Source organism: Petromyzon marinus, chromosome 10, assembly GCF_048934315.1.
Source record: "Petromyzon marinus isolate PM22_M1 ecotype Great Lakes invasive population chromosome 10, UKy_Petmar_22M1.pri1.0, whole genome shotgun sequence".
In the NCBI taxonomy this organism is placed as follows: Eukaryota; Metazoa; Chordata; class Hyperoartia; order Petromyzontiformes; family Petromyzontidae; genus Petromyzon; species Petromyzon marinus.
Window position 1 is genome coordinate 8984233 of NC_133676.1, and position 24516 is coordinate 9008748.

General features: G+C 44.5%; 1 protein-coding gene across 6 annotated transcripts; it reads left to right on the plus strand.

Annotated features, from left to right (window-relative positions):
- The first annotated feature begins 219 nt into the window (after nucleotides 1-219).
- LOC116940960 (uncharacterized) lies at nucleotides 220-22752 on the plus strand. 6 transcript variants are annotated; one of them, XM_032951413.2, is made up of 19 exons: nucleotides 220-389; nucleotides 845-878; nucleotides 3026-3195; nucleotides 4492-4595; nucleotides 6152-6271; nucleotides 6752-6796; nucleotides 7043-7069; nucleotides 8595-8675; nucleotides 9130-9192; nucleotides 11585-11611; nucleotides 11755-11799; nucleotides 12094-12129; nucleotides 13585-13665; nucleotides 14202-14295; nucleotides 16507-16643; nucleotides 18357-18476; nucleotides 19391-19496; nucleotides 20568-20670; nucleotides 21350-22752. In XM_032951413.2, the coding sequence occupies exons 1-19, from the start codon at nucleotides 383-385 to the stop codon at nucleotides 21417-21419; spliced, it is 1470 nt and encodes a 489-aa protein (XP_032807304.2). In that variant the 5' UTR covers nucleotides 220-382; the 3' UTR covers nucleotides 21420-22752. The 6 variants fall into 6 exon arrangements, with proteins under 6 accessions (XP_032807304.2, XP_032807305.2, XP_032807307.2 ...); XM_032951414.2 differs by having other exon boundaries at nucleotides 6170-6271; XM_032951416.2 differs by having other exon boundaries at nucleotides 221-428; nucleotides 744-878.
- The last annotated feature ends 1764 nt before the right edge of the window (nucleotides 22753-24516 follow it).

Consider the following 24516-nt stretch of genomic DNA (forward strand, 5'->3'; position numbering starts at 1 on the left):
GACGACGTATAAAATGCGCATTATATTGGGTTTTTTTTTTGCTCTATGGTTTACAACCGAGCGATTACTTTCCGATGAGATAACCAAAAGGGCCCCAAAGTTGGTCATGGTTGGCTGCACGCTACCAGCAGGGGGTGCCGGACCGACACGGCCCCCCCCCCTCCTCCACCACCCCCCACCACACCCCCCACTAAGCCCCCCTTACCCGCCCCTCGTCCTCACTCGCATCTTCCAACTGAGACTGGCCAAGTGGTCACGGATTGAGAGCAGCAGAGAGTGGTTGGTGGCGTCCGTGCGTGTGACCTCCTTCCTTCCTCCCTCCTTCCTACACTGAGATGCTTCACTGCATCCCGGCGGATGAATAGTCACTTGTGGGGCTGCTATGCTCGGTACGATTATCTCTTGATTCACAGCTTGGAGATGCGAAGGTTGGTGTTGGGGAAGGGTTATATTTGGAATTGATCCTTGATTAGAGGGGAGTCACCCCACCTATAACATGTTGAAATAAAACAAGTGTTCGTTTTTTTTTTAAATCAAGCCTGGCTCTGCTGATGAGACCCATCATGTAAATGCCGCTCCAGAGTTTGTTTGCTTAATATTATTGCCGATGCTTTGATATAAGTCTGGATGTAACGCGTTCATTGGCTGATGAGACTCAAGAAGCAAATTGTATGATCATGTTGAGGTATATAGGTTCGGAGGTCGCTTTATCCTTTATACGTACACGTCTCCATGAACTCTAGATAAGGCTGGTGTGAAACTCAGGCTGAAGCTCCTCTGCGGCTGGTCGAAGTTCCCACTGGCTGCCGGGAGCTGCTGTGCTCAGATCTTGATTTTCTTCCAGGACAACCGTGGGCGGACGTCTTCTACCGAAAAAGGTAAGGAGGGCATTAGTAGCGGCAAACGTGCTGTAGTGTCAAGGGGTGAACCTCTGTGCCTTCACCAACCCGCACCGGAGAGACCGGCGTGGGGAAGTATGGTCAAATTAAGCACCCCCACGACCCGCACGGCGTGGGGAAGCCTTCATCCAGCTGTGGATTGAGAACTGCGACTTGTACGCGCACGCGACCAATGTATTCGTCATTATACAACACTACATATGCATGCGCGATATGGGTACCTTAATTCCTACTCGGGCTGCATATACCCTTCTTCTGAGCTGGATATCGTTGAAAGGATGCATTCATTATTCCTCGGTATTTATTATTTCACTTGCACTGATGTAAATTGTAATGACAAATTAAGTGGAAGATTCCACTTAGGCTATTAAACAACCCGGCACTGATCACACGTACGAGTGAATCAACTTGCCATGTAAAATCTATATATATCACAATCGCTTATTCATATTTTGATGTCGTAGAAGGCATAAAATCTGCGGAGCTTTCAGCAAAAATGTTGCTGAGCCTCTGGTCATCACGATCAGAGGGGAGAAATAATTCAGAAAACCGAAGTTTTGAATTATAAGTCCTCCAAAGGGTAAGTCCGGGATTAGGTTGATTGGTTTCACTCGCAGGACAGGCTCGTGACGAAGTTCTACGTTGCTCCCAAGTCGCGTGCGAAACACTGAACAAAATATACGATCCCCATCGCCAGTGAAGCAAGCAATTGGCCTCGAGTGGAGGCGGTGACCCTAAAGGCAACAGAACGCTAGCAGTCCGCGTGACCTGTTGTGAGACAATGCCTTTCCACGGTGTTAATGATGCAGTTCGCCGGTGACCACATCACCTGGATTGTGCAAGATCTGCTCAGATCTTGGAAGCTAAGCAGGTTTGAGCCAGGATCGTGTCAATGGTGTGTGACCACCATGCCATACCAGGTGGCATAGGCTATGGGGCTACGTGGTATGCTGCAAAGGGGGGGGGGGGTGCAGAGAGAAACAAAAACATTGTTGTACTGTACTTGTGAACTCCCACGTCTATGCTCCTCCGCCTTCACCGGACTGCTACCGCCCGGTGTGCATAGTGAAGTATGGTCAAACAACTCCCAAGACCTGCGCCGTTGTGGGGAGAGACTCATCCAGCAGTGGATCGCCACAATGGCTGTGCAAGTTAACGTGATGTACATGTGTAGTGTAAACACGCGGGGAGAGTTGCCCGGTGCACGTGGAGTTACAGTGAGGTAGGTGCCCCTGTGCTGTAAATAGCGTCCGGAACATGAGGTGGGGGTGGGGGAGCAGGGGTTGGTCTCTGCGTCTCGAGTGGCATTTATTAAAATAAAGGGCATTGCAGTAGTGTGTCATTGTTATTGGAGACTATTTACGTCTTCCACGTTAAACACACGCGCACGGTGTATTGATGTACATGTGCATCCATTTTCTCCAATCGACTGCGAGATGAGGACCTCCCCACGGCTGCGCGGGTCGTGGGGGCTATTTGACCTTTATTCACCACACATCGGTCACTTTGGGTTGCTGAATGAGTGGGGCAGTGATGTGGAAACAGAAGTGCAGTACAAAGATGTATTTCGCTGCACGACCCACAACGTAGTCCCACATCCATGGTGCTCGCCCATCCCAATCGCTATTCCTGCTCGTGCCTGCTTGGCCAGCGAGCTGTGATGAGATCAGGCGCATTGTGGGTGAATTGGTCAACGGTGTTGTATTGATGCAGGCGCACAGCCATTGTCGTGGGTGTTCGGACACCCCACCCCCAATTTTTTTTTTAGATATAGCTAAGAGACACCCGCAACACTTTGGACAAAAACAATGTAATTTTGAGTTTGCAACGTTTTTTTTTCTCATCAGCAAGGTGACGTCACTACTGATTATGCTGATGACGGAGGCTCGACACACACAGTAGTGCACTAATAGTCGGCTAGCAGCGGAACAGATTTATAATTGTCGTGCAGTAGAACTATTTTCCGTAATGAAGTGGCAGAGGGGAGACGTTTATGAATCCTACCCGTAATGTAACCAATTACTACCGTTTACTAAGAGGACACCCCCCCCCCCCCCAAGTTCCACAGCGAGGCTATGCGCCTGCGTTGATGCCCACGTGAATCTGCCACTCTTGCGTCAAACCAGGTGCCGGGATTACAGGACGAGAGCCAAGGGGTCTCCGGGCCACAGGAGGAGCTCCTCTACCTCCCTCGAGATGTGGCGGCCTCTGCGCCCCTCCTCACCGCCTCTTCTCACCCTCTGCCTCCTCGCCGCCTTCGCACGATCCGCGCAGCACGCGCCGCGCTTGCAGCGAGGTGATCACGGTTGGCCGAATGATCAGTAGGTCGATTGTGCTGTCTCTTCAGGAGAGGCTGGAGGCCACGGATCCCCAAACTTTTCCCTCGTCTTGAGGCCGCTCTGTTTCACAATGTTGCCCATTTTGTCAGCGTCAACTTCTTGCTCGCATTCGGTGTCTTCGCTGTGGGGGACGTCTTTTCTGCGGGAACGTTCGAGACAATCTCTCACCACCGGCGAATCGATCTTGGTCGCCGGGTTCGCAGTGGGGTGTGCTAACCACTGCGCCAATGCTGCGCTTCAGATCGATCATAAAATATGGCAGATGCCCCAGCACTATGATCATGAATGTAAACTATCAACATTCTTAGAGCACAGGGTGAGAAGCCTCGAGATTGTTATTGATAATTTGAGCAAGTCACAAGAGGATGCTGCACTGTGTTATGCATAGACACTGGTGGCACTGTGGGTGGCACAGGACTGCGTGATGACCCCGATTCCCAGCTACGGTTGACATCAATGGCATTTATCATTACAAAAAAACACCTGTGCAGTTTCCTTTAGGTTGACTCAGCTTTGAAACGAGTACCTGGTGCAGCGTATGAACATCATCGCCAGGGATACAACGTTGGCAGGGCGTTTGTGCTGGCTAAACCACCCCATCATGTGCTGTGTCAGCCTTAATAGGTGCTCGCAAACAGCACTTTCTCCAACAGTCTATGAGGCAATATGGAATGTGTGATATACATCCTCTTTGACAATCTGCTTTGCTGTGTCATTCCTTGCTGGGTCATATTGTCAACTCTCGATTATCTGGGGTGATAGAGGGGGAGGGGTGGCCCAGATAAAACCAGAACACAGATACTCATACAAAACATATATAAGTTACGCTATAAAAACAGAAGTATTGCTTTACCTATGTAGCATGGGGCGGAGATAAAGAACGTGTTTTTGTATTTAAATAATTAATAAAATGTATTAAGGTATTGGGTTATTGAGGCAAGATTGACGAGCTTAAGGTGTGAATGATCGTGGAATTCCGAATTTAACTTTTTTACTTTTGTCCCCGAACACATTAATCCGCATCCCGGAGAATCTGTCCACGGACAATATTCGCGAGTTAGCAATCCGTTTTTGCATGCATTCTTCATAATTGTGTAAACATCTACATTGAGGCATGGTACTCTCATTTGACTCAAAAGCTCAGAGGCATCGTGCACTGAATTATAATAAACTCGCCAAGAACCCCCCTCCCCAGTAACTGAATGAACGTGGATGCAGTCGTTTGTGATTACATTTGACTCCGCGCCTTGCAGATGAACGCAGGACTCCTGTCGCATCGCCATGCTGTCACCTCCTGCCCCCACCACCGCCGCCCCCACTGTCGCCCAGCTTCCTGCAGCGTCGCAGTGTTGAGAAGGTGGCTTCAGAATTTAATCCACGGTTTAAGTCCCCTTTCAGATGATATCTGTCCCCCATATGTACGGCGAATGTTTCTTCATTTTACAAAACTATTCACAACTCTCTAATCAAACAATGTAAAGAATTGAAATAGAGTTCATACATTTCTAAAACAAAATGTTATATTATGGTCTTCTTAGCTTAGGTCATAGATCTTATATAGCTTATCTACAATACCATAGGACCCTGGTTTGTTTCAGTCAGTATGAGATATTTGTACTTGTAAATTACCCGCTTAAGTGCTGTGAATAACAGACTGGCTCACATTTGGACAGATGGTGTGCCTAATACTGTTGATGTATTTTAATGGCAACATGCACTGCAAGAGATAAAATTCCATCAGATGAATTGGGTGTATAAGTATTAACAGTTTTACCCCGTTTCCATGGACAGGTTTCTGTAATTGGGTTTTGAGTGGCATTGGATTAGAGACCCTGCTATTGCCAGGGTTCACAGCTCGTGTGCAGTGTCAGTTTATCGAAACAACATTCATAAAACTGTCCGTCACAAAAGTGGGTATGCGTGTAGCTGAGCTCATGTGCAATGAAAATCATTCGAACATGCCTTTCAGAAAACCTTGTTTAAAAGTTTTGGCATGAATCTTATTTTTTTTAAACCCACACAGCCTTATATATCATCATCATTAGACCTCCTTTGCCAGTACCAAAATATAATAATAGGGTTTTCCCCCTTTTTTCTGGCAACAAAACTGAAACCTTTTTACAAGGATTCATGTCAGCATTAACCACAATACTTGCAGTCAAATGCAAACAAAAAAAAACACTATGATAATGTATGCATTGTCCTTGAAACTGATTGGTCCACACCAAGGGACGGCTTTCTTTTGAGCCTCGACCCAATTGGTGCTCGACCAGAGGACGTCAGCTGTACGCCTTTTGGCGTCCTCTGGTCGACCACCAATTGGGTCGAGGCTCAAAAGAAAGCCGTCCCTTGGTGTGTACCAATCAGTTTCAAGGACAATGCATACAATATCATAGTGTGTTTTTTTTTTGCATTTGACTGCAAGTATTGTGGTTAATGCTGACATGAATCCTTGTAAAAAAAGGTTTCGGTTTTGTTGCCAGAAAAAAGGGAGAAAACCCTATTATTATAGCCTTATATAGTATTCTAATTCGACATACTGTACCTTAACATGATGTCAGTGGGGATGGTATCAAGTGCACAGGCGGTGCAACTGGACTGGAGCCCATGGGCTGGAGAAACCCAGGTGCCAGGCTAGTAAGAGGGAAAGGAATTGGACAGGGGGCCCCATTTCACGTCTTGCACCAAGGCCCCTGCCAACCACAATATACGCCACTGCACCGATTCCATCCTCCGCAATTTTAGTTCCGAGTGCTTCCAGCATTGCTCCACTGACAGAGCACACTGCAGGACTTCACGCTCATTCGTTTGGTTGATTTGTTCCTGGAGAGTTGGAGTGAAGGGACAGGGGGAATTTATTACTGAGATTGTTTGAACCTAGTGTGCCGTTGAAAAGTCTGATTGATTCCTTAGTTTGTACACGGCGATCAGGAGAAAAAGCTACCGGGACCCGGTGAGAAGGTTCAGAGGCCGTCCACATCTATCGCAGGACAGCCTGGTCCACCAGGGCCTCCAGGACCCCCAGGCCCTCAGGTATGAAACTTGATATAAAGATAAAAAATAACAATCGCTGAAATAATACTTTAAAATCACATACAGCCCTTTATCAGTCAAGTGCTGGATCAAGGCCTCCCTTACATCGGCCTGTCGTGAGGGTTCTTTGACCATACTTCACCATGCTATAGTATCGTTTGGTGAAGGAGGGGATCCATGATTCATTGGTTCAGATATCACCTATCGTTTATGTCAACCATGGCCAGGAATCAAACTCAGGTTGCTGGATTGATAATTCTAGAAAATGTTGTGTCCCACGATGAATGCTGTTGTGGACTGTGTAAAATGTTTCGATTTAAAGCTTTCGTGACTGCAAGGATTCATCTTCTGGGTTCTTTCGGTAAAGTCACGTAGAATGGAGAATAATATTATTTTTATTATTTTATCTCCATTCTACGTGACTTTACCGAAAGAACCCAGAAGATGTGTAAAATGTGTTTTTATTTTGTTTTATCTTAGGGTCCCCCAGCATTGCCTGGATTAATGGGACCTAAAGGAGATCAGGTGAGTGCAATGGGAATACAGCATTCTAATTTAAGTAAGCTTTTGAATGTGAGGTATGGGGAGGTGTAAGATAAGCATGTGAAATGTAAGTCACTACTTTGTAAAGTGGGTGTGAATGCAAGCGTTTTAACAGAGGTCTAGGTTTTTGTATGATTAAGTATACGATGATTTCGTAGGATACATGTAATGTACTTTTATAAATGTACCTGTGCATTGTCTAATGATGTTATTATGCTTTAATTAAAGGGGATGATCGGAAAGCGTGGAAAACAGGTGAATTCCTTCATCGTGCACATATGTGTATAAACACACAATAAACATACGTACATATATCAATGTACAAATACTGTACACATATGCAGTTACACAAACAGACCTTTTCTCAATCGGCCACTGTATGATGGTCCTCCCTACGTGTGGGACGTGGTGGTTATTTGAACATACTCACTGGTCAATATGGGTTGGTGAAGGCAGGGAGCATAGATGCATAAGTACAGGACAGTACAACTGTGGGTGTTACTGCACCGCTGTCTGCTGCTCACCAGGTAGCCCCGCAGCAGCCTATAGCAATTTTTGTTGCACGTGAGCAGGGCCGGATTAAGGTTCCTGTAGGCCCTATGCACTTTTGTTTCATAGACCTTCAGTGATAACTTTCTACAGTTGGTGCTGCTGTCCATGTTACTACCGCCGCTGTCACTGGCTTGTTTCACGCGCACTTCGTCCAGCTGCTGGACAGATGTCGTTACTGATACGTTCATTATTTAGTCTGTACCCCAATTTGATTGGAGGGCGCTGTGTGCCGCAGAAATCTCAATGGTAATTTCTCTCACCTTATGGAGAAAAAAACGATTGACATGACTCTGCCTCTTTGTTTCTACATTGTGCCTATCATTGCTATATACGTAGATTTATTCACGAAGATACCGTGGTTACGTTTTTTTATAGTAGATGATGACGCTGCAAAGTATTATCTGTATTTTGATTTAGCGTGCTGATCTTAAAGGTGCATTGAAACATGTGATACTCCGACTGATGCTTCTGTTGTTGTGGAGTAACTCATGCGGCCAGCTATGGTTTCTAGGGTTTGGTGTTACATGTTATTTATGTAGTTTATTTTTTAAAAAATTCGGTCACAGTCCCTATGATCACTGTTACGTTGCAATTATGGATTTATTTTTTGGTGATTTCTAAAACGTTTTTTGGTTTGGACATGTTTGTTTTGTTGTAATACGGAGTTAGACTGATGGCCTTAATCTAAGTTTTCTTGTGGTTGTTGTTTGACTTGCATCCCACTGGGATTTTTGCACACAGCGTTGGTGTATGGTGCTTTTTGAGGAATATTTTGCTGTTTTTTTCATGGATTCTCTGTTTGCACAGTCACATAGTCACTTTAAGATGTTTTCTTGTTCGTGTTTTTGTTTTGTTTGTTTGTTGTGGTTGCACCCAATTCAAGAGCCGAATGGCTCACAGGGCTATACCAAAATAAATAAACTGAAAACTGAAACACGGTCAGTAATTTTTTTAGTAGGCCCTTTAGTTTTCGTGGGCCCTAGGCACAGTCCTCCATGCCTCCACCTACTCCTCCACAGTGCATACTGTGCCTATTGGATAATATGGCCCTACACATGGATCACCTATCCAAGCACTTTCAAGGCTCCATTCTTTTTAGCTTTAAAAATCCGACAGGATCGCGCACACTCCGGACAATTTGATCGCAGGCAGGATCGGGAACACCCAGGGCAGGATCACTGTCGCGATGCTGCTGGGAGCACGACTGATGACCGCGTGTTTGTGCCAGGGCCGTCGTGGAACACCTGGGCCCAAGGGTGAGCAGGGTGGCTCGGGGCCCATGGGTCTGCCAGGAGCAATAGGGCCCAAGGTAACACATTGCACTGGCTAGGGTCGTGCCTGGAGTAAAGGTGAAGATGTGGGATTATTATTTTTCTTTTATTATATTATATAGATTTGCTATGATGAGCAACTTTTTTACAACATGTTGTTTGACATCACATAGGTGTCGGGAAAGTTGCACATTTCACGTCGCGTTAACGTGGTTAGAACGATTTATGCGGAGAGCAACCCGACATCGCGACAGCACATCTATCGATTGCTTTCTTTAAAATATAAACAGAACGCACACCGAAAGATATTAGCTCGTGTAAAGAATCACTACAACAGCGCGTAAAAAATAACTTTGCAGCCCCTGAAAGCAGCTGCAGCTGTAAGTACATTAATTCCACAGAGGGTGGCTGTGGGAAGGACAGGGGCAGTAATGAGTGTGACTTCCCGCCGCGGTGCGTGAGTGAGTGTGATCGTTGTTGTTCTGCTCGCAGGGAGACAGTGGAGAACCGGGCGTCCTGGGGATGCCAGGTCCCCGAGGGCCACCTGGTCTCAAGGTGGGCATCGGCTCGATATGGAAAACACGATGTGTGTGGCAGCTCCACTCTGTCTGCTCCACCCCAACAAATAAACACGATTGAATACACAAGATTTTGAACAAACTAGATGTACGTGCAATAACTTAACCCTCTCGTGCATGAATTATTCAAAGAAAAAACACAAACGAATGTTTATTTCAAGTGATTTTAGGAGTCAAAAGAACCCCCACCCCCCTCCCCCCCAGATTTGTTGAAAACGTTTCATATGATTTCACAGCGGCTCTAAAAATGATATCACGACAGTGAACATGATGTATGAATGGGTTAAACAAACAACAATTAACACACGGTGCGACCTGCAGGAGGCTTCCCTGCTAATTACTCAATGATGAAACGACTCACCCCCTCAGCTCGGCCATTAGATGCTATGATTCAGGGTCGTGATTGATTCAATAATGTTTTTTTACATTGTGGTGAATGCCGAGGGGACTCGTGGCTCCAGGGGTCACGTGAATATCTTAGATACAAAATATATGAATCGAACAAATATGGATGCTGACAGACATTCTTCGACCCATGTATCATGAGCTACAATTCGATGTTAATTAATCCTCACATCCTTTTTACTTGAGGCAGCTGCAATATCTTAAACAGTGTTTGGTCTTCTCCCACCAACCCCTCCCTCTGAGCAACACTTCCATGCTTCCACCGACTCCTCCATGCCTCCACCTTCTCCATGCCTCCACCTACTCCTCCATGCCTCCACCAACTCCTCCATGCCTCCACCAACTCCTCCATGCCTCCACCGACTCCTCCATGCCTCCACCTTCTCCTTCATGCCTCCACCGACTCCTCCATGCCTCCACCGACTCCTCCATGGCTCCACCGACTCCTCCATGCCTCCACCTACTCCTCCATGTCTCCACCTTCTCCTTCATGCCTCCACCTACTCCTCCATGCCTCCACCGACTCCTCCATGTCTCCACCTTCTCCTTCATGCCTCCACCTACTCCTCCATGCCCCCACCTTCTCCTCCATGCCTCCACCGACTCCTCCATGCCTCCACCTTCTCCTCCATGCCTCCACCTACTCCTCCATGTCCCCACCTTCTCCATGCCTCCACCGACTCCTCCATGCCTCCACCGACTCCTCCATGCCTCCACCGACTCCTCAATGTCTCCACCTTCTCCTTCATGCCTCCACCTACTCCTTCATGCCTCCACCTTCTCCTCCATGCCTCCACCTTCTTCTTCATGCCTCCACCGACTCCTCCATGCCTCCACCGACTCCTCCATGCCTCCACCGACTCCTCCATGCCTCCACCTACTCCTCCATGTCTCCACCTTCTCCTTCATGCCTCCACCGACTCCTCCATGCCTCCACCTACTCCTCCATGTCTCCACCTTCTCCTTCATGCCTCCACCTACTCCTCCATGCCCTCACCTTCTCCTCCATGCCTCCACCAACTCCTCCATGCCTCCACCGACTCCTCCATGCCTCCACCGACTCCTCCATGCCTCCACCTTCTCCTCCATGCCTCCACCTTCTCCTCCATGCCTCCACCTACTCCTCCATGCCTCCACCTTCTCCTCCATGCCTCCACCGACTCCTCCATGCCTCCACCTTCTCCTCCATGCCTCCACCTTCTCCTCCATGCCTCCACCTTCTCCTCCATGCCTCCACCGACTCCTCCATGCCTCCACCTTCTCCTCCATGCCTCCACCTTCTCCTCCATGCCTCCACCGACTCCTCCATGCCTCTACCTACTCCTCCATGCCTCCACCGACTCCTCCATGCCTCCACCGACTCCTCCATGCCTCTACCTACTCCTCCATGCCTCCACCGACTCCTCCATGCCTCCACCGACTCCTCCATGCCTCCACCGACTCCTCCATGCCTCCACCGACTCCTCCATGCCTCCACCGACTCCTCCATGCCTCCACCGACTCCTCCATGCCTCTACCTACTCCTCCATACCTCCACCTACTCCTCCATGCCTCCACCGACTCCTCCATGCCTCCACCTACTCCTCCATGCCCCCACCTTCTCCTCCATGCCTCCACCGACTCCTCCATGCCTCCACCGACTCCTCCATGCCTCCACCGACTCCTCCATGCCTCCACCTACTCCTCCATGCCTCCACCGACTCCTCCATGCCTCCACCTACTCCTCCATGCCTCCACCTACTCCTGCATGCCTCCACCGACTCCTGCATGCCTCCACCGACTCCTCCATGCCTCTACCTACTACTGCCGTGGAAATGTACAGCCATACACCATCCAGCCCATTTAAACCACTAAATTGCATCACCATATCGAAACCTCACATCTCTAAACTATTACGTGATGTATTTTAAAATAAATTGCCCTTGAAAAAATAGAGACATTATTGCGTGTTTTTTTTATTTCAGGGTGAACCTGGATTAAATGGAGACAAGGTATCTGGTTCAGTTACTATCTAATGGTTTTTGGATGGTTTGGTGTTGTGAGTTTGACCTCATCTACCTTTTGAAATTTAAGATAATGGAACTTAGACAATAATCATGGTATGTGCCCTTGCTTTACTTGCACTTTACGCCAGGGTGATGCAGGAGAGAAGGGTCAAACTGGCCTGCACGGAGAGAAGGTATGGGCATAGTTCTTTAAAAAATTAAGATGTGTACGTAGCTGTGTGGCTAAGGGGACAGATTGCTGAAGCGGCACCGTTGCGATCCTGGGTTGGAATCTTGGCTATAAGTATAAGTCTCAGCCTGGCCACCAATGACTTCACAATAACATGACATTTAGAAATAAATTAACGCACTAAGGTTTGTTTTACATTGTGCTTATGTATATGAAATAACTTTGGAGAGTAATGCCAGTAATATGAAAAATTGTATTGTACTTCTAATTCCATATATATAAACTGTATTTTTTGTAGGGTGAAACAGGGAGTCAAGGAATGTTGGGACCAAAGGTACAATCATCTATGTGCATTAAGCAAAATGAATATCCATGATACCGCTCGAACAATACATTTATAAAAAAAACTTAATTACCAGTGGTTAAGATGGAATTATTTATAACGTTGATTAAAACTCTTCAACTTCAAATAAAACGTAAATAAATTACATGACCTATATACATGTTATAAACAACCTTTGATGTTGTGCATGAATAAATGGATTTCATGTCTTTAGCTACTAATCATGTCATAGATGTCTTTAGGTACTAATCATGTAATATATTCATTGTGTTGAAGTTGAGGGTTTTGTATTGAACTGAGTAGTAAATACTTAACCACGTTAGAAACCTTGTTGATGGCTGCTGTTAATGTGAAAATACATTGGGAGTGGTGGCAGAGTGGTTAGTGCACTGCACTATGGACCAGGATACCTGAGTTTGATACTCAGCCACGACTTACAGGGGTCAATAATATCTAAACTAGTCCTGGGTCTCCCCCTCTTCACAGCCTTAGTGTATCGCCAGCATGGTAAACTATCGTGAAACAAAACTGATGACTTACAAGGGATCGGGAAGCCTTCTCCCATCAGTGGATTGATAAACAGTGCCGGATCATCCGAGTAGCAAAAGTAGCATATGCTATGGGCCCGCACTTTCAAGGGCCCCGCGCTAAATGCTTTCAAGCTATCAATTCCGGTTCAGTGATTCTGCACTTGCTCTATTACTATAGTACTATACTGCCTTGAACTTTGATGAACGACTGGGTTTTTAAGGTTAGCGATTTGTCGTATTATCTGGCTGTATAGAAAATGAAAAAATACAATAACTTTACTATGCAAGTAAAACATTTGTGTTTTATTATTTACGTGTTTTTTTTTTATTTAGGGCCCCATTATAGCATATGCTACAGGCCCCGCACTCGCTTAATCCGACACTGTTGATAAATGGCTATTAATTATGATCATTATGAGAATACATATAGACATGGCATGAAACACATGCTCAAGTGTCCTTCGAGGTATATTATAAATGGAAAATACCAGCCTCAGACGTGCTAATCACAAACATCACTGCTTTAGTATGTTAAGCTTTTTCACCACACCATCTTAATTCCTCCACCCATATTGAGCACTCGATCTACCAAGCGGACTATTTCATCTCATCTCTGCTGTGTTCAACCACCACACTGCAGGCCACGACATTTCTCTTTCCGCTTCATGTGCTCCTCGACTGGAAAGCGCTCCTGTCATCGAATTTTCATGAACATTACAGCTTTGCTCAATGAAAGAAGTGTACCAACTGTTACCAGTCATACCTTCAAGAGTGCTGTTTCTTGCTGGCCACTTGGCAACTTGGGCATTTAGGGCCCATTCTCGACACCCTCGATTAATTCAACAAAAATCGCAGGTTGTTTATGAAGCATTGTCTTGACACAAGTGTTTACATACGTGGGTGCACTGTGTGACAGGGCGACATTGGTCCGAAGGGGAGTGATGGACCTGCAGGTTACCGGGGCCCCATGGGAAAGCCGGGCAAGCGTGGAAAAGTCGTGAGTGCTGCACGTGGCAAGGCCATGACCCACACTCACGCGGCACGGTTAAATCGCGGCATCGAATGTGGCAGTGCATGTGTTTCCTTTCTCCTCACTAAGGGTTGCCACCTACGAGGTACAAAAAAAAAACCATGGTGTATAATGAGGATGTCTTAATATACCGGAAATAAGGAGAGCTATACATGTGAATGAAATGCAGTGGTGTCGAAACGTATTCTGTGGATTATAAGAGGCTCCGGAATGTAAGACGCACCCCAAACTTGTGCATGGTGTCATTTAAGTTAGGCAGATCGAGTCACATACACTCTGGATTACGAGACATTATCCCCAGTTATCGCTTTAAGAGAGAGAGGAAAAAGTGTGTTTTGTAATTCGGATAATACAGCATGATGCAAATTATAAAAACACGGATTTTTTTAATGTTATGAGAAGACTCAGAGATTCCCACCAACCCAACAAGAGGATGATCCTGGAAAAACCAGGACAGGTGGTAACCATCGTCACACTGCTCTTCTCATTTTGTCTCCAAGCAGGGCATGAAGGGAGAGCTGGGCCCTCGGGGACCGCCTGGGTTGCAGGGAGTTGTGGGTCCCCCGGGTCCTCCCGGACGGCCCATACTACCAAGTGGTACGTTGTGGCCTGCCCCCTTCCACCTGGGTGCCCACACCACCTGCTACCCCCGCCCCCAACCCTGCACTCCCCAAACAATGCAGCCTACTTCATTGTGGTTGGCGTTAAAGCAATCATTGGAAGGATTTGATAAACCATTTCGGGTCTTAATTGATTGTTCACTCTTACGTTGGCTTTCAGACCACATCCATCATTTTCGTCTCCCTCCTCCTCTTTTCCGAACATAGATGGACTCGTCCATCTGAACAAACCGTCAAATCGCTCACCGTGGTGCTAACGTTAAAAAAAACCGCCACTTTTTTCAAATTTTCTTGCTGTGGTTTTCACACCTGATGATGATTGCTTGTGTTGCAGTCGAAACGTCGTGAGAATTTTATTGTTTTATATTTTTATCATTTTATTGTTTCCCTTCTACGTGACTTTTCCGAAAAAAACAAGAACATGTTAAAGCACTCGTTAAATAAATGAAAATGAGCGCAATAATTTTATGCTGCATTGCATTGTGCAAAATTAATCAAGTGAACGATTAAAGTTTATTTGGTGAAATGGTACAAATTTTTTTAAGTTCTGCGAGCTCCGTTGATTTTTTTAACGAATTTAGATAGCTGTTTTATGTATGTTGTAACAGTAGTCATTTTTCACCACAGATTGCAATATCTCGCTGGGGCAATTTTCTCAATGGATGATGTCGTTTGCCCAGGGGAGATGCCTCTGTGTCAGTGAAGCAATGAGCACTGAGGTAGCCGGCCGTCAGGAAAGCCTGCACTGCCTCGAACGAATGCATACCCAACACGGCAGTTAATTGAATTGAGAAATGTCAATACCACTTTGCCGAATTAGTCTATAATGCAGCCATGGAAGGAGCAGAGCTTGCACTCCACGCTGCTGCTGCTGCTGCGTTATTTGAATACAAATGGCTCAATTCCTAAATTTGTATTTAAAGCTTTCGTGACTGCAGGGATTCATATTCTTGGCTCTTTCGGTAAAGTCACGTATAAGGGAAACAATGAAATAATAAATAAATATAGAATATATAAAACAATAAAATTCTCACGTTTCGACTGCAACACAAGCAATCATCATCAGGTGTGAAAACCACAGCAAGAAAATTTGAAAAAAGGATCAATTCCTCTCTAAATAAAAACTAGATTGACCTTACCTGCTTCTAAATGTATCCTTTATTATGGCGTTACTAAAGGACGAGGATTCATTTGCATATTGTTACAAAAAAATCTATAGCCATTCCAATTCCCTCACAAGTCAATGTGTTGTGTATGTTTTCCTAATGCGGCACAACATTAAATTATTTTCAGAGTTTGAAGCAGTAAGTTAAATAAAAAAAAATGCAATGACTATAGTAGTAATTTATAGCTCAGCGTCAATCCTGTGCAGCATAAATGTCTTCCCATACTGAGTTGGTCATTGTGTTAGTTTGTCCATACTTCACCATTCTGGTCAATACAGGTTGGTGAAGAGGGAGGGTGGCATAGGACTGGTTCAGATATCTCTCGCCACTGCTACAAGCTGTGTCTGGGAATCATACTCAAATGACCAGGTTTTGTAGCCCATTTCGCAAACAATTGGCACTTACTTAACAACCAGCACTGATCAACGTGGTGAATTATGGTTAAATAACCCCCATGACTGACATGGCATTGAGAGGCCCTCATACAGCGGTGAATTTACAAATGGCCTGCCCACGTAGAATAAAACCTGTGTACATATACTGTATATGGAAAAAAAAAAACTTCCAATTTCTCTCCCCCTGCCGTTTACTACTTCCAATTTATCAGACTTAACTTCAAATTTAGCAATCTTTGGAAGAACGTAATCAACCCGGTAATGTGTTCACTGTTGTGTTAGCCGACTCTCTGTGTTGCATTGCATTACATTTCTAAGTTTACTAGCTTTGTTTTCTCAAACTTCCAATTTCTCTCCCCCTGCCGTTTCCGTTTATTTTCTCTGCCCCACCACCCCCATCTATATAATGCCTCGCCACAGAGGCGTTGTTCTGTGTGTCTCTCTCTGTGTCTCTCTCCGTGTCTGTTTTCTCTCTCTCGCTCTGTCTCTCTCCGAGCTTGCATTCTTTAAAACCTGATGATGGTTGCTTGTGCTGCAATCGAAACGTCGTGTATTATTTATTTTATTTATTTCTACGTAACTTTCCAGAAATAACCAAAGAGTACATATATATGTTTTTTTTTTCAGATCATACGATCCAGACGGCCAAGGGCGAGCGCGGTTTTCCGGGAGTACCAGGCCCCCCAGGGAGGTGCTCGTGTCCCAGCCAAGGCAACTCCCTGCAGACACGCGCAGCCGGCGTGCCGTACCCCGCCGTGCAGGCCGTGAGTGGCATCTTCTCGAGACCCCCACTGAGCAATCAGCTGTTAAACCACGACCCTGCACAGCGATCTCCAAGCCGCAGGCGCGCGCTCGGTGCGAGCCGCAGACAGACCGAAGAAATCCTTGAGGACAGACCCATAGCATGCACAGGCTGCTTACAATAACAGTTCGAACTATCCATTTTTGTACGTGCACATTTACAGCCCTTCATCAATCCACTGCTGGGTGAGGGCCTCCGCATGCTGTGCGAGTCGTGCGGATTATTATACCATACTTCACCACACTGAACAGTAATGGACGTTGAAGATAGGTGGTATAGATGTGGGAGACTATAATTACAATACTAAAATTTGTATGCAATGCCCTCTCCTGTCTAAAGTGCATCGTATAGCCTATAACAGCTTTCATGCATGGTGGGCACCCACCTCAGCAGTATCCAGGCTCAACCGAGCTTAGGTTCTTAGATCTGATGAGATCTGATTATCAGAAATTGCCTTTATTCGAAATGTAATCAAGAATCAGTTATTTTTTGTTCCATTTTTGCAGTCTCGTTAGAAGAGTTGTATTCACTCCATTAGCCTAAATATAACATCTTCTATATTAATACAGGCCTTGATCTGGATGTCTCAAAAACCTCCAGGGTACTTCGCGACAAGGTAGAAAGCTTACATTTGGTAATGAGGTAGCTTTTAAGACACAAACAACATGAAAAATCAGAAAATTCGAGATTTTTCATTTTAAGGCCCCCACATCTCGATTTTTAAGTGCCCCATAAACATGTTTGTGCATCTCATTCAGAAACCGTTCAAAATATAAGATTGCGGTTTTTTTTCCTTTGATAGAGCATTTAACAGCAAATAAAATTAAAGCGAGAACCATTGGGTCTCTCCTTTTCCTGAAGACGACCGCTTGCATTGCGATCGAAACGTCGTAGTGTTCTGTTATTTTTTATTATTCTCGTGACTTTACCGAAGGACCAAAGAATATACATTGGTTCTATCTTTGATCATTTTTCAGATATTTCCAATTCAAGCGGATTTGAACCAATGAAGTTCAAATCTGAATAATTTAAAAACGGTAAAAGATAGGCGCTCATAGAGTATTAAGATCATTCATTTTTGTTCTTTCTAATAAGGAATGGAATATTTAAATTGAGTGGTTTCCGATGGGTACGTCTTTAAATATAACAAGTTGAATCAAGTCGTCAACACTTTTTGTGTTTTTTTTGCGGTAAAATACACATTTTTGGAGTAGTTGTTAGTGTCTGATCGTAGATAAAAGTTGTAATAGATCATATCAGATTAATTATTATGTTGATTAAACGTTTGCCTGGCGAAGACACGCTTCATTAACTAGTTAGTAGATACTTTAGGACACCTAAGGGTCGAAGAGGTTTATGTGTACCAAACGATTTTCAGCCAGGTCTGTCCAGGTTGGCGATTCGGAAAATGTTTCCGCACCTGGTACACCACATCCAATATTCCTCCTGCTACGGTTGTGGCTACTACGAGTCACGTGCCTACTCCAGTCTTCCAGCAACACGAAAAATGTTGTGTGACATTAACCCCATGTTACGGCTGTCCGAAGCTTTGTGGACAACTGCATGCCTTAAAAATGCAGTGTAGATCACCCAGCTGCTGGATCCAAGTCCCTTTGTTCTGATAGCCCTGAGCATACGCACAGTGCAGCTGAGCGTTCCTCTCTTGTGGCTGCAGATCTATGTGGTGAGCAGCCAGCAGGAGCTGGAGCTGCTGAGCTTGCCCAACACCATCGCCTTCTGCCGAGACGTGCGCTCGCTGTTCTTCAAGGAGCCCACGGGCTGGGTTCCCATCCAGGTGCACCCCTCATCAGTTCCTCCCTGAGCTATGCGGCCAAAGCCTCTAGTGAATCGATATCTCTGCATGTGTCCACTCAGTATGACCCAGTGTTTCAATAAGGTGTGCATGTGGTGATTCCGATGCAACTGTGTGCATTTTGCTGTTTTGTCACATTTTTGTTTTGTAAATGTCAGGCATCATTCAAGCGTAGCTGTGCAGATTTCATGTGAATGCACTTCTGGATGAGGCCTTTCCATGCTTTGCGAGCAAAGGGGGTGATTTGACCATACTTCACCATATATATCTTTACATGAGGAAATCTTCATATAATTTTCAATGTTTCTGAAAAATACATATATTTGATTTCTAAGAAGGAAAAACATTTTTTTTAGATATCTTGTAAATAATGCAATTGCACACACATATGAATGACGATGCTTTGCTGGATAAATTACTCTATTACTTAGGTTTATCCATTGGCTTTGATCGATGACTGCTCACTACGTCATGCAACATTTTGTCAAGCATTGTAAAAACAATCGTGCTCGTGGCCACCCTTGTTTACATTCAATATTCGGTGGTCATGCTGAGGTCATCAAACTCGCTGCACATACGAAAAGCTTTAGACTGTGGAAGACGACGTTCATTTATTCTCCAACGGAGGTCTTGGATCTTATTCTCATGGAAATGCTGGCTCAGGACTGCCAACCACAGACATTAGACCACCCCAAGCCATCCAATCATCTCGCATTCAAGACAAATTGCATACTTTAATATAAAAATAAGCTGTTTATTTTCACGACTTGATAGACGTCTGCAAATAAAACAACTTCGCTTATTAGTGAAATCACTCATTTGTAAGCCATAAATGCCAGCTGTTGCGTATATACCCTTCACCCCCTGCCATCATCGTTCCTCCACCGTCCTGTCAGCTCGCCCCTCCCCACCTCACAGGGTTCTGCGGAGACGGAACCGTACAGGAGGTGAACGGAGAAGAGTGTGACGACGGCAATGAGGTCGGCTCTGATGCCTGCGTGGGTGAGTCCTTGCATCTTGCTAAGCCAGGGGTGAGGAATATTTTCCTTACTGAGGGCCAAAGAGGACTTTTAAATACCTTTGGGCAGTAACCACACATTAGCACACACACCTCGACCACTTATGTCATTGTAAGAGACCCATACTGTGACAAAAGCGACTGGGCATGTTAAAATTAGAAACATGCTGTTCTAGGTCAAAAATGTTCCCCCCTAGTAGCCAATTAGTGCTTTAAGTGATGGTTAAATATTGTTATCGGGGCTGTTTCGCAGTGGTATGCCTCATGTGTTTATCCCATGGGTTGTAGGTTCCCCACCTGTATACTAAGCCCACGTTCACAGCCTAAACTCTTCGATCATAATTTCTACATTCCTAACACCTTGCTCCCCAACCTGTGACCCTTACAACAATGTACCTGTGCGCTTAACATGGAACAATTATCCTGACCCCTTGCAATTTTAGGAATTTCCACAGTTTGAATACACAATTAAATTCAAGCATCGATCATTGTTTAGATTGTGGTGAATACAGTTGCCTCTGGTGTTGCTGCAGGGTTTATATTACACACAAAATAAAAAGTAAAGCCGTGGATGAACACAAGGCAATTTGTCAGTCGGCCGGATCATCATCTTCATCGTTTATTTTATATATATGCCTCCCATGCAGTGCATCTCAAAATACCATCTTGAGGATGAAGATTATCCATGGTGTGTCAGTCATGGGAGTTGTTTGACCATATTTCACCACGTTGGTCAGTGTGGGTCAGTGAAGCGGAGGGGCCCAGACCCAGTTCAGATATAATTCGCCATCGATGATGGCCATGGCCGGTAATCGAACTCTGCTCACCAGGTCCATAGCACAGTGCACTAATCATCCGCTTCCACCCACAAACAAATGCACAACTTAAAAATAATAATCGATTTTAATCGGTGCGTCATTATTTACAAGGCAACTGTGTAAATATTCTGGAGCCAAATCCCTGTTCTACAACACCTACAATTTGCAGCTCACTCTTGTAAGACTGCGCTGCTTCGACCAAGATCAGCATGCTGTTGCCTCATGTTCCCTACGTAGACTGCAAACGCGCGTTCTGCGGTGACGGCCACCGGTGGGACGGGCTGGAGGAGTGTGACAGTGTCGATCTTGGCCAGCAAACTTGTGCCACATACTTGCCCGGGTGAGCACAGCCATCTGGCAACACTGCCCAAAATACGTCTCGTTTTGCCACCATTCGCTAATTACTAAGCCGGAGTCAGCACGTTCCTGTTCAAATGAGTGCTGCTGGGCAGTAATCAGTTGCATTGGGAGTCCTAAGCCAGTGGTGCAAATTCCACATTCACATGGTGGGTTTCAGTCTCTTCATAGGACAGCCACTGTTGACTTCCTACATTGGTACCTATTTTATTGACCCGAGGGGTGATGAGCAGAGCCTGTCTCTGATAACGGGGATGTGAATTCCGCCATGAAAATGTTCGATGACCACTCTGTATGGCACCTTTGATAAATCACAACAATTCACAGTCCATTGTCATTTCACCGCTGGATGTTGGTCTCCTCAAGCTGTGCTGGTCGTGGAGGTTGTTTGATCATCCCTCTTTACACTAAACAGTGCAGGTTGGGGAAGGGTGGACCCAGGACTGGTTCAGATATCACTCACCACTGGTGTTAATATATATCATTATATATAGGGAGATGATATTCTTTAATACAAACATTTGTGTGCAGTTTAAATTATTCCTTTGCATTTCTTGCACTGTGTTAATACAATATAGATGCCAACCACTTGAATAATTTATATGATGAACGTTTAACATAATTACAAGTGTGGTGTTGACTTCCGTGTTGTTACTTTGCAGCTCATATGGACAGCTGCGGTGCACCATCTTCTGCAGAATTGACTCCACAGCCTGTCGCTTCTTCTCTTGATCTGAAATCGTCACACTGGGTTGAAGATCACGGTATTACAAGGAACAAACAAGCCTTATATTACGGACATAGACATAACTTAACTTCTCACTAAATATTGTCTGGGTCACTGGTAGACTGGAGGTGGCATGTGACAAGTAGCAACAGCCATAGCAAGAGGTTTTACTGGATGTGGTGTGCCGGGTGTAGAAATATTTTCATGTGTTACAGACCTTGCCAGACATGGGCTGAAACAAACCTCTGGGCATGTATTTTTAAGTTGTCAAACAGAATGCCATTGAAAACTCCTGGAGGATTTATCGTGAACTAAGGTAAATTGAGACACTAATATACCTCACATTTCATCGAGCTGTGAAACATTCATACGCAATATAACATATCCAATCCATTGATGGTACCAAGAACAATTTGGTGGAACCTGACTTATTTGGACAGCTGTGGTGAACTGCTAGAGACACTCATCGGCCTCATGCAAAAGTTAAAGATGTGTCCTGCCATATTTTACTCACACCATTGTTGGGAGAAAAAAAAACCTGTCTTCCACCCTGGCCAAATGGAACCTGTACAAGTTATTGTTTCATTGCTGCTTAGCTACTAGATATTAGGAATTGCATCGTGCCTATGAATTATGCTTATGAATTACATTATGGTACAACGTATGCTATCGTAAACAAGTTCTTTTAAGTTATTTAAGGTGCTTTGAATAATACTTTACTGCTATTTGAAAAGACCAAAATGGGTTTTTGACAACGTGGTACAGTACTATGAATTGATTTTTTATAAACACTTTTAATGATACTTCTCTGTTGATGTTACACATGTTCTATTTACCTCATTTTTTAAAGTACATTTTCATCAATAGCAGTCTTAATTGTATCACGGTTGTATTTATTATGATTATTTTGACTTTTTTCATGTTACTATTAATTGGAAAGATTTAGTTTATACCGGATTTTATTAATAACAGTACATCATGTATGGCCTAGACCACTTTGTCATTGTCTCAAGGTATCCGAATGTGTAACAGATTTCAATATGCAAAATTTTGACGAATTTATTTTTTCATAGGCTGTGATAATGTTTCAACAATTGTACGCGTCTGTCCTTGACTGCTAGTGTGTAAATGAGCAAATTCAACTCAGCATTGCCGACATATCGCATATTTCTCAAGTACTGTACTGGAATGAATACTGTACAATGAGTGTAAAACGTGCACTTGTAGAATGCATGCTCCACTCTCCCCCCACCGCGTGTATGTTTACGCTTTGTACGCTAAAGGGAGAGTGAGTGTCCCGGGGCCCACGAAGAGGCCCGAATAAATTAAATTGACTCACCCAGGGAGAGACCTTATTTTCATTGCATGTCCTTGCCAGAGTGCATTTTTAAGTCATGAATTCACTTCCCTGCACCTTACTCATGGCTGCTACTCCATTAACTGATTGCTTCCTGTTCTTCCTAGCACCGGATAATGAACGATGTTTCTGTTTTCAGCCTTGGCTAGAAAATTAATGGCAACGTGAAAGCAACATACAAAGCATGGTGCAGGGTTGCTTTGCGATTTTTAAACCTATGAAATATTGTGTTCACTTAACGCTAAAAAAGGATAGATGTAAAAAAATGATAAAGGTGCAGCCCTGCAATTTCTTGCTCATACCATTGCTGACAGAATATACTCCACGAGAGGAAGCTCTAGCGTGCTTATATTTGGCCTCTGCTTCCACCCTGGCTGCAGGTTTGTAAAAGAGGTGGGAGTGACCCACATTGTATCACACCGCACACCGCCTGCCTGCCGATTGGTGTTACTAATTTATACTGTTGGGTGTAACAGGCAGGGCGGGAAAGTATACGGTATGTTTAAACATTTTTTAAAGGAGGGGTTCACAGCACAAAAAGGAAAATTGAGTGGCTCTGCTTCAAACCGCCACCTACCTTGATGTCACGGGCTTTACCCAGTTAAAACGGAGTCCGCAACGTACATGCATGGGTCCCTATATTTAGCGTTCCTGTCACCCTGTCCACAACAACTGCTGCCTCTGTTTTCACGACAGAGATGACCCGGCCATGGTGACGGGATGCAAATGCAATGCTAGCAACTTACAGTACTTGCCGCAAGACATCAGGGGTACAGTCAAACCTCATAAAGCCGACACGGTTAAAGCTGTAAGCTTCCCACTGCGTCGCAGCACAGTCTTACATTTCTTACATAGTTTCCCACAATTTACGGTTATTAAAACCCAGGAGCAATTTGTTTGGGCATTTTTTTTTTACATCTTAAAGTGTTCATTGTTGCATGAATGCTAAAAACCCTTCAGGAAAATTGCAGAAAATATTGTTTATCGAAAGCAACGTGAAGCCTTGATATTTAAGCACTTAAGACCTCGCTAAGAATGTTCTGTTTCGCGTGAAAAGTAATGGTTTATAATGATTAGATGTAAACATGACATTTTGGCAACCAACATTACAATTTTAAATAATACTGCAATACAGTATAATTGTGAATATAGTATATTGCCTATATTTAAAAAAATGTTTTTAATTCTTGAGGTGGTTGGGTCACTCAGGTAAAAGTGTTGAACGGACACTGCTGTGATTATGTTTTCCAATTTGGCCAGCTGTGACTAAACAGGGCTCTAAAGTGCAGGGAGTTGATGGTCTCCACCGGTCACCAATGACTACTCAAAAAAACCTGATCATATTAAATTTGGTTTTGTACTTAATTCGGTACATTTTACAGCTCTGACAAAAAAATACATTGCTTTGACTGTCATGCAACAAACAGTATGGTAGATAAGAGGTAACTTGAATACATTAAGTAGTCCTGTGATAATTACTTCTACAGGCTATTCCATAAGATGGTATGATGCACTGTTTACAACATTTGAAAACAATCTGAATGACACTCGTGTTAATAACCACAAAATATCACAACACTCATGAAGTTGATGGTCTCCACCGGTCATCAATGACTACTCAAAAAAACCTGATCATATTAAATTTGGTTTTGTACTTAATTCGGTACATTTTCCAGCTCTGACAAAAAAATACATTGCTTTGACTGTCATGCAACAAACAGTATGGTAGATAAGAGGTGACTTGA

What these genes read in the sequence shown, in the direction of transcription:
- LOC116940960 (XM_032951413.2), top strand. An exon ending in TCGGAAAGCGTGGAAAACAG is followed by an intron (nt 7,070 to 8,594) that starts GTGAATTCCTTC and finishes TGTTTGTGCCAG; the next exon opens with GGCCGTCGTGGAACACCTGG. An exon ending in CGGGCAAGCGTGGAAAAGTC is followed by an intron (nt 13,666 to 14,201) that starts GTGAGTGCTGCA and finishes GTCTCCAAGCAG; the next exon opens with GGCATGAAGGGAGAGCTGGG.